Source organism: Ipomoea nil, unplaced genomic scaffold (genome assembly GCF_001879475.1).
Source record: "Ipomoea nil cultivar Tokyo-kokei standard unplaced genomic scaffold, Asagao_1.1 scaffold3087, whole genome shotgun sequence".
In the NCBI taxonomy this organism is placed as follows: Eukaryota; Viridiplantae; Streptophyta; class Magnoliopsida; order Solanales; family Convolvulaceae; genus Ipomoea; species Ipomoea nil.
In genome coordinates this window covers 931,124-940,938 of record NW_017619515.1, presented here as the reverse complement: position 1 = coordinate 940,938, position 9,815 = coordinate 931,124, and the positions used below count along the sequence as shown (strand labels likewise).

Sequence of the window (9,815 nt, the reverse complement as noted above, 5' to 3'; positions counted from 1 at the left end):
ATCAATTTCACTCTCGTCTATGGAATCTAGAATCCCAAAATCAAAGCTAATAGACATGCAAAGGAGACAAGGATGTTGAAAATCGCACCAAGAGCTCTCGGCCGAACCAAAAAAAAAAAAAAAAAAAAAAAAAAAAAAAAAAAAACGCAAAGGACGTAACTCGAAGCTAGGAAGGAAAAGGGGGAAGAAGAAACAACTAACCGAACTCGGGACGGAACTTGGAGACCCGGAGAAGATCTTGTGACCCTAGGAGGAACTTGAGAGATTTTTGGGTGTTGTGGGAGTAGTATGGCGAAAAAAGGAGAGGATTGGGGGGTTTAAATAGGAGATGGGTGGTGGAAAAGAGGGGGAAGAGGAAGAGTTGACTAGAAATTCAAATTTTGAAAAGGTGCATGGGGAAAATGAAAAGGTGATGGGGATGGGAAGTAGATTTGATGGGAATGATAAGGGGGATTCTCAAGATTTTATAGGGAAGGAGCTGCATTTTGAGTGAGATTTTACCATATCTGAGGAGGATTTTTCGGAAGGAAAATTCTATCCGCAACAAAGATTTTATCCGGACGAGGTCGGCCTATTTTCAACTCGAGACCTTATCACAACGAAGAGAGTGGGGGACTCGTGATGGATATATTGGACCTGGAGCGAACCGACCCGGAGAGACGGACCCGAGACGCCTCGGCCCAATCCCTTGGACCGTGGCCCAGTCGGCCCAAAGCATCTCGGCCTTGGGCCGAGCCCGGCCACGGACGAGCTCGGTACACCAGAGCTCGCCACCATGGACTCGCCCACTACGGAGCCGGTCCATGGTGGACTCGGCTAGGCCGAGCTCGGCACGTGTCCACCTCGGCCATGCCAAGTTGGCCCGCCTTGGACCCGATCCCGGAGGGGACGCGGTCAAAGCGGGCCGATCTAACCACCCCCGGTCCTAGCGGTGCGGTTGGGGGTTTGAGCTGATATAAAAAGCCTCCATCTTGTCCTAAACAGGGGCACAACATATTCTTGAACTACTATCTTCTAGCATTATTATCCTAATCAAGTCTTGTAATAGCTTATTAGCGATAATTAATACAATACACGGTCCCTGCGACCTTACGATAATTCTGCGTTACGTTATTTATTTCTTATATTCTCTTATCCGGGTTTAATAATTCGGGCTACCCCGGGTGAATTAAATCCATCACCACCCAACAATCCTCTCCCATCAATTGTTGGGAGAAGTTGATACCAACTGTCAGGATTAACCGCGTACCACTATGCCGGAAGTTAACTATAGCGAGTAGCCATGACACAACTTTATTTCTTTATATTTAAGCAACAGTCAGAGCCACATTTAGATGGCAGAATATTGGACTCGGTTCTCCAAGCCGCCACACAATAGATATTTTTAGTGAAATATTTTTTTATATACTATATTTATTATTTATACAAAAAGAAATAGAAAATAATATGTTTAAATGATGAATGATCATCAATTAATGTTATTTTGATGAACCTGTAATATAGTTTTAATGGACATGTGCACATGTTTAATCTAACAAAAAATTTAAATAACATGACATTAGATTTGGCTCTTTCAGTGGTTGCCCAAGACTTTCAATCGAACTGTCGCACATCTCTTAATGAAAACACAATTAAAGTTGTTTAAAAGACCAACCAGTTTTAGACTTTAATTTGCATTAAGGTTAGAAAGGTACAATATTTGTTGGACCAGTTGATGTCTTGCAAGGGGTGGTTTTTTGTGGGACCCACAAGAAAGAGAAAATGAAAAAGAGAGGCTCAGTTTTTGCGCGTTTCGTACAGTTCACGCGCCGCTGGCGTGTCAAGAGGCTTGCTTTTTTCTTTTTTTTTTTTTTTTTGCAATACACGTCAGATTTGTTTTTCTTTTTCCTTCTTCTCTCCCTGCTTTCTATTCTAATTGACACCTCAAAAAAAAATGCTAAATATAGTGTACACTTTTAAAAATTTAAGGGAACTCTAGAGCTAAGGCATACATTTTTTTTTATTATACGTATCTTAACTTTATTAAGGAATGAGTAAAAATTATAGAGTGTCAAGTACCTTAGCTTGTGCTTTAATGAAATCATTGTTATTCTTTCAAATGGAAGATTACAAGTTTGAGTCTCATTTCAATCAGTGAATCAAGGATATTAGAAATTATACTTTTTAATTAATATATATGTAATAATTTTTATATACTCATAAAATGTATTATATTATAATTAAAATAAAAAATATTATACGTCTCAGAGGATATAATCTCACACAAAACTTATCTAAAATTGTATATGATCTTTTTAAAAGGAAAAATGAACCAAAGATGATCATGTCATTAGTGACGTTATAGGATAGGACAACCCTATTTAATACTCATTTTATCCCTTTTTTTTTTTTTTTTTGGTTAACTCAACTCTTTCTTTTTAATTTTTTTAAAAAAGTAATTGTTAATTTTTTGTGTTTAATAGTACTTTTGATGTAATTTCTAAATATATAATTTTTATATACTAATGCTAAATTTAATACTATAAAAATCATCGTTAATTGAATTCGATACTTAAAATAAATGCAAATTATGTATTTTCAGTTAACGTATTATGTACATGTACATAATTTGGAATTATATAATATGGCAATTTATATCCTACACCACGGCGCGCGTTGCACTATGCACCCAGATGCAAAACGACGTCGTTTTAATTATTATTTTTTTTTGAAATTTCCCGCCCCAGTGAATGGCAGTAGTTTTTTCTTTAAAAAAAAAAACCGCTGTTCAAGAATGTACATAATGTTATACTAGAATACACATAATGTTATACATGAATGTACATAATTATATAACAAAATATACATACTCTTTTTAAAAGATAATACACATAATCTAACATAATACATAATAAACATAAACTTTTAACATAATACACATCAACTCTTAACATAATACACACAAATTTTCTGATTCGGATGTACATAATTGTATAAAAAGAATGTACATAATTGTATAAAAAATACACATAACTGTATGAACCAATACACATAACGTTGTGAACAAATACACATAACGTTGTGAACAAATACACATAATCTCAGCAACTTCCTACCGCGCCTCCCAACACTACCCCAAAACGACGTCGTTTTGGGAGGCACGCGGCGCACAGTGCTATGTGCGCCGTGGTGTAGGATATAACGATTGATATAATATGGAGTATATTAATTGTAATAGATATACAATTTATTAATTGAAAATACATAATATATTAACCGGAAACACATAATTTGATCAAGATCCACCATACATGGCACACCATGCATGGTGCATACGGATGCAAAAACGACGTCGTTTTATTAAAAACGCGCGTCTTACTTAAAAAAAAAAAAAAATCAGTTTCGATTCTCAGCAACAACATTATATTGTGCATAATTTGAACTAAAATTCCAGAATCGATGAACTAAAATTCCAGAAAGAATGAACTAAAAATCCATAATGAATGAACTAAATATCCATAATGAATGAACTAAATATCCAGCATGAATGAAAAAAAAACTCAGTTTCGATTCACGTCTAAATATCCATAATCAATGAACTAAAATTCCAGAATCTATGAACTAAAATTCCAGAATCTATGAACAACATAATGTTGTTGAGGGAAATCGAAAATGAATTTTTTTTTTAAGTGGGATGCGCGTTTTTAATAAAACGACGTCGTTTGGTGCATACGGATGCACAGCATAACGATCCACCATACATAGTCAAGGCCGGATTTTGGGCTGTGCAAGCTGCCCAACAGCATAGGGCCTCAAATTTTAGAAGACCAAATATTTAATTTTTACCTAACAAGTTAAAAAATAAATAAATAAAAATTTACAAATAATCTTAAAAGACTTCATGGAGGAATGGATAGAAATGTGTGTTTATAGTGTTTCATCTTGGAAATCAGAGGTTTGAATCCTGCCTGTCACGCAACATTTTACCACATAAGTATTGCTAAAATAGGAGGTCCTTTATTTAGCAGAATATAGTAGCACCATAATAGCTAGAATATGAGGTCCTTTATTTAGCCAGAGTATAGTAGCACCATAATAGCTAAAATATGATGTCCTTTACTTAGCAGAGAAGCACCATAATAGCAAAAAATGGAAGTAGACGTAGCAATTGATATTGCCATTATTATTATTTCTCATCTCTCATCTATATTTATACCTCTTCTTCTTCTTCTTCTTATGCATATTCTCCTTGCCAGTTGCCACCAAATCCTACAACATAATCCACATTTATCTCTCTCTGTCTCGATCTATAGGGTTAGTTGATCAGAATGGGAAGGTCACCGTGCTGTGAAAAGGAAGGGTTGAAGAAAGGACCATGGACACCTGATGAAGACAGCCAGTTGTTGGCTTACATTGAGCAGTACGGCCATGGAAGCTGGAGAGCTTTGCCTGCAAAAGCTGGTAAGTATTCTATACATACATTCTTTCTTTGCTTTCTGATATATATGATCATGGTTAGTTACGGTTTGCATTAACTTTTTTTCTGGAAATGTTTGTTTAGGGCTGCAAAGATGTGGGAAGAGCTGCAGACTGAGATGGACTAATTACTTGAGACCTGACATTAAAAGAGGAAACTTTAGTCTGCAAGAAGAACAATCCATCATTCAACTCCATGCTCTTCTTGGAAATAGGTAATTAACTAATCATATTCAAATCTTACTTTTTTAAGTGACAAGAAAAATTTGCAGCCGCCACTATTTGAGGGTGTGCATTTGGTAACACCCGTCACCTTATAACCCTAACTGGTAAATGATCATAAGGAGGTAAACCAGCCTATGTTACCTATTGCTAACCCACTCATACTAGGAAGGTTAAGAGTAGGCTGCTCCCTTAGGAAAACTAGGATCATTATAGTCACCAAGCTAAGTCAATAACCAGATCAATTTGGCTGGGGTTGCCCCTTTAACGAGGGAAGGACCGAATAAACCTGCCTTGTGGTCATAATCGACAATCACAATGTGGCCAATTCAAACCAATAAAATCAATAGGCTGCTCCTTTTGGAGTCAAACTTGAAACGATTTACCAAGTCAACAATCGATATATTGCCCCTATTGACCGATTCAACCTCTACCTGCAATCATGCAAATTTTCTCCCAAAAGGTTATTAAATCCTCAATTCTAAGAGCCCCACATTCAGCTCGATAGAGCAACAATAATCTCAATCTTAATGGCCCCACATTTCGGCTCGACAGAGCAACAATAATGTAAACATGATATTATGGTTAGTTTACTGACGTGAGAAATTATGAATTTTTGTTGAGTACAGATGGTCAGCCATTGCAGCTCACCTGCCAAAGAGAACAGATAATGAGATAAAGAACTACTGGAATACCCATTTGAAGAAGAAACTAAGTAAGATGGGCATTGATCCAATGACGCATAGGCCAAAGATGAACTCCTCCTTCGGCTCCGCCGCCAATCTCAGCCACATGGCCCAGTGGGAGACCGCCCGACTGGAAGCCGAAGCTCGCCTCGTCCGCCACTCTAAGTTCATCAGTTCCTCTCTTATCTCACCTCACCACTTCCGCCTCCACAAGCCATCGCCGCCGCCGCCGCCCAAAGTCCCGCCGTCTCTCGACGAGCTAAAAGCTTGGCAAGAAACGTGGACCAAGCCGCCGAGGACGAGGGTTTCATTATCCCATGTACACGACGGCGCGTTTCTCTCAAACGCAACTCCACATCAATCTCCGACAACCTTAAACTTTTCTGACCAAAACTTAAACTTTCCCGACCAAAACTTAAACTTTTCCGACCACGAAAGTTCTTGGAATATAGGAAACCCTAACACCACCGGCGACGACATAATCCCGCACGTTGCCATGGATCCCTTATCGGAGCTCCCAACCTTCATTCATGGATTCACGGAACTTTCACCGGAAACCCTCACCGGATACTTGGACCACGACAATATCGTCGGAAACTGCGGCACGGCCGACGTGGAAGACATCAGCCGTTACTGGAACAGCATCCTTAATAATCTGATGGCGTCTCCGGTGGGTTCGCCGGTTTTCTAGCTAAATATTATCACTTAATAAGTATCCTTAATTAATTAATTAGGATTATTAGTGTGATAGTACGTGCAGTGTGTTATCTGATCAGCCTTTAATAATAATCATTAAACAGGAGAAGTCGATAATTATGTTACACCCACCTCACCTACCTCTTCCAAAGTTAAACTCATACTTTGATGTTAACAACCAGGTTTTTCACTTCAGTCAATAACCTTCTAATTATATGGTTTATTTATTTTTTCCTTTTATGAATCAGTTAAGAGTTCTACTACAACATGTACTTTCAAATCTTACCTCATCAATTTACTACATGGACTTTCAAATCTTACTCCATCAATTTTACTTCTTGATCGATATGACATGCTCTCATAGGTTTTTTTTTTTATGTAGATCCCAATACAAGTGTTTACATCAACATTTTGTATGTGAAAAGTAAAAATTTAGAGTAAAAAATGAGAGTACACATAATATTTTCCTATATAGAATTAGGACACTACATGTTATATACGTATATAGAATTAGGACACTACATGTTAAATACGTAGATCCAAATACAAGTGTTTGCGCATGTTCTTGTTCTGTTCCCAATGAGAGTACACATAATATTTCCATTCCTTGCATGTTCTTGCATTGATATTATAGGAAGAGCTACAACAAATAAAGTTAAATTAAATCAAATCACAGATACTAGTATACAAGCTAAGAGAGAAATATAATGAAACACTTAAAAATGATAGAAGCTGGGGAAGAGAAAAGCTCACCTAAGTGATTGGAAAATATTTTGAGAGTCTTTGACTGTCTTATCACAAGCCTAACTTGAAAACTGAAAACAGGGTCAAGTGTTTACTATATTCTTTTCCTATTTCCAAAACTGAGAAATATTCTCCATTTAAGAGAAAATCTGAGACACACTAAAAATGTGTTTTCTATTTAGAAAACACACGGATGAACAGTAACCACGAAAGCATCGAATCCTAGCCGCAACAAATTGCTTCCTCACTTTTCTTCTTTCTTCGTCAATCTTCTACAGCCTTTTTTCTTCTTCCCATCTTATTACTGCTTCAATTCTTTCTTTCTTCGTCAGTTTTCCCCAACCTCTTTTTCTTCACAATTCAGCCATCGATATCTAAGATCTGCAAAATCATCTATTGAATCTGTTGAAGTGGTATCTAGTTGTGGGTTAGCTGTGGATCTGAAGTGTTGATTAGCTTAACATATATATAGGTCCCAACTCCTCTATAGAGACTATTTTCAATTCTTCATCAAGGATGGAGACGGGGACATACAGGACAGGGTTAGGGTTTCAAAGACGATGAGTATACTCCCCGCTCTGTTGTCATCCCTACTTTAAAAGGTTTCAATTAAGTTGCTATTGTACTAATTTGGACTCTTCTATTGTTATATAGATATAAATTTATCAAAGCACCCGTGTGTTTAATTTGTTTTGTGAAACCAAATTGACAAATATGTTAGAATAGTGCATTATTTATATCTTAAATAAGAAATAGTTAGTTTACAAACGAACTCACGTTTGAACAATTTTTTATTCAAAAAAAATTTTAAAGTTTATATCTCAAGAAAAATAATTATTATTAAATGGTATTAGCTAGAATTCTATTTTCTAATTTAAACTGACGGGTTTATCTAACCCAATGTATTAAAAATATATAACACCTTGTATGTTCTTAATTGTGCATACATGCATTTCTTCTCAACTTTGGATCGATTTTTGGGTGTAATTGCATTATATAAATTCGTAATCTTTATTGCATAATCCCTTGGTCTTAAATCAAAGTATGATCTAATGCATGTTAAGAATGATCTTTGTTGTGTTTGTTAGTGCATTGGAACTATTGGATCAGAGCAAGTATTGAAATAAGAGAATGGTTGGAGCAAACCCAGCCCATGATTGAAAGATGGAAAATGGCAATTTTAATTTGTTGGTCCCGGTGACAAGTAAAAGTTAAGATGGGGGTTGAATACATCGGCTTATATAAAAATATTGAATTTAAAGCATATAAAAATGTTCACAACAAAAGTAACTTGCCAAGAATTTAAGAAAAAGCTTTGTAGCTTTGTTGGTTTTGAATGCTTAAGTGTTTGTGTGTGTGGATGATTTGCTTATAGATTAATAGAGTAGTATAGTCATATAGACAGAGTGTGTGTCTTTTTTATAGCGGTTCAGAAAATTCTTTACTCCACTGTACTTGATCTTCTCATATACATTAGAGGATTGAATTCACTATATATGTATTGTTACAAATACACATGAATAGCCTTTCACAAAAATCAACCACCAAATCCCCTTGTTACTAGCTCAAACTCCAAGTCCTTTGAACATCATAATCATCACCTAGCATCACTATTTGACTACTTCAGTGCATTTATTTATAATAAAGTCCCCTTGAGTATAGTGTCTCAAACACTTCATGAACGAATTCTATTATAGGTTGATGTTGGACACTTTGAACACGGGATGTACGTAGCTAGATTTCAATTTCTCTCTAGAAAGCTCGATAAGATCGAGTACAAAGTATGAATGTGCAAAAAAAGTTATTCTCCAAGCTCCTAAGTTACCCTTTTATACTTGCGCAATTGCTACCTTGGAGAAATTTCAACATTTTCAAATTGTCCAGTTAACACTCCTCTTAGGTAAGTAGATGTGTCCAAAAGTTGTGAACCCTTAAAATTCGCTCCAAAATTCATTTGGTATGCAAGTAGGCTAGACCGGTGCTCACTGCGCACAAGAAGCCCCCCTCCTCCTCTTAGGTAAGTAGATGTGTCCAAAAGTTGTGAACCCTTAAAATTCGCTCCAAAATTCATTTGGTATGCAAGTAGGCTAGACCGGTGCTCACTGCGCACAAGAAGCCCCCCTCATTTTGAGAGGGTGCTCCCACACTATCGCTGGTGAGACTTGATCCCTGGTCATTATTCCAAAGTTTCACCTCTATAACCAGTTGAGCTACCCATGCGGGCGGTATGCAAGTCTTCTTTTTACTGAAAAGGTGCTTTATTGCTTTTTGACCTTTTTTTTTAAAAAAAAAAAATTATTATCTTTCTTGATATTTGGATGAGCGTAATTGATTCAAGATTGATAGATTGAGAAACGGTTACAACACAATAGAGTCCTGCCTAAGATAGGGAAATCAGCGGCATCCGAAGACTCTAAGGAATGTGTATGTGGGGGGCGGGGGGAGGGGTGTTTTATGTAGACGGTAATGTGGGCTTTCAAATTGTATTACAGACGACGGGAGATAATTGATTAGGTGGGTGGCTGTTTCAAACGCATAATCTCAATATTTTAGCGGGACCGAGCTTTCATCAGCAAGTAATGCTAAACCGGTTTCGACAATGTGTCTGTTTCGGCGCTCAACTCAACCATTTTGTTCGTGCGTGTAGGCACATGATTCAGGATACCAGATGAGCGTAATTGATTCAGAATCGATAGATTGAGAAACGGTTACAACACAATAGCGTCCTATAGGGATGACTAACATAATAGTCTCCTATAGAATAGCTAGGCTAATAAGTCAATCAAACTATAACCACTAGACTATTGAACATATACTATAATATTATTATTGACAATTTGAACCCAATAGCTCCTTTTTCAATAGATTCGAGATTGTTAACGGTAGACATTCTTCAACATTCTACTTTTTCAAGAAATTTTTAACTTGATGTCAAAACGATAAATATATAATTAAATAAATTTGATAGATTATCAATCACCGTAAAAAAAAATTATACCTCCCAGAGATTTA

The 9,815-nt window shown here is 36.6% G+C and overlaps 1 protein-coding gene across 1 annotated transcript; it reads left to right on the top strand.

Moving 5' to 3' along the window:
• The first annotated feature begins 4,303 nt into the window (after nucleotides 1-4,303).
• On the top strand, nucleotides 4,304-6,160 carry LOC109166189 (myb-related protein Hv1-like). The gene is made up of 3 exons (XM_019315091.1): nucleotides 4,304-4,440; nucleotides 4,541-4,670; nucleotides 5,307-6,160. The coding sequence occupies exons 1-3, from the start codon at nucleotides 4,308-4,310 to the stop codon at nucleotides 6,052-6,054; spliced, it is 1,011 nt and encodes a 336-aa protein (XP_019170636.1). The 5' UTR covers nucleotides 4,304-4,307; the 3' UTR covers nucleotides 6,055-6,160.
• The last annotated feature ends 3,655 nt before the right edge of the window (nucleotides 6,161-9,815 follow it).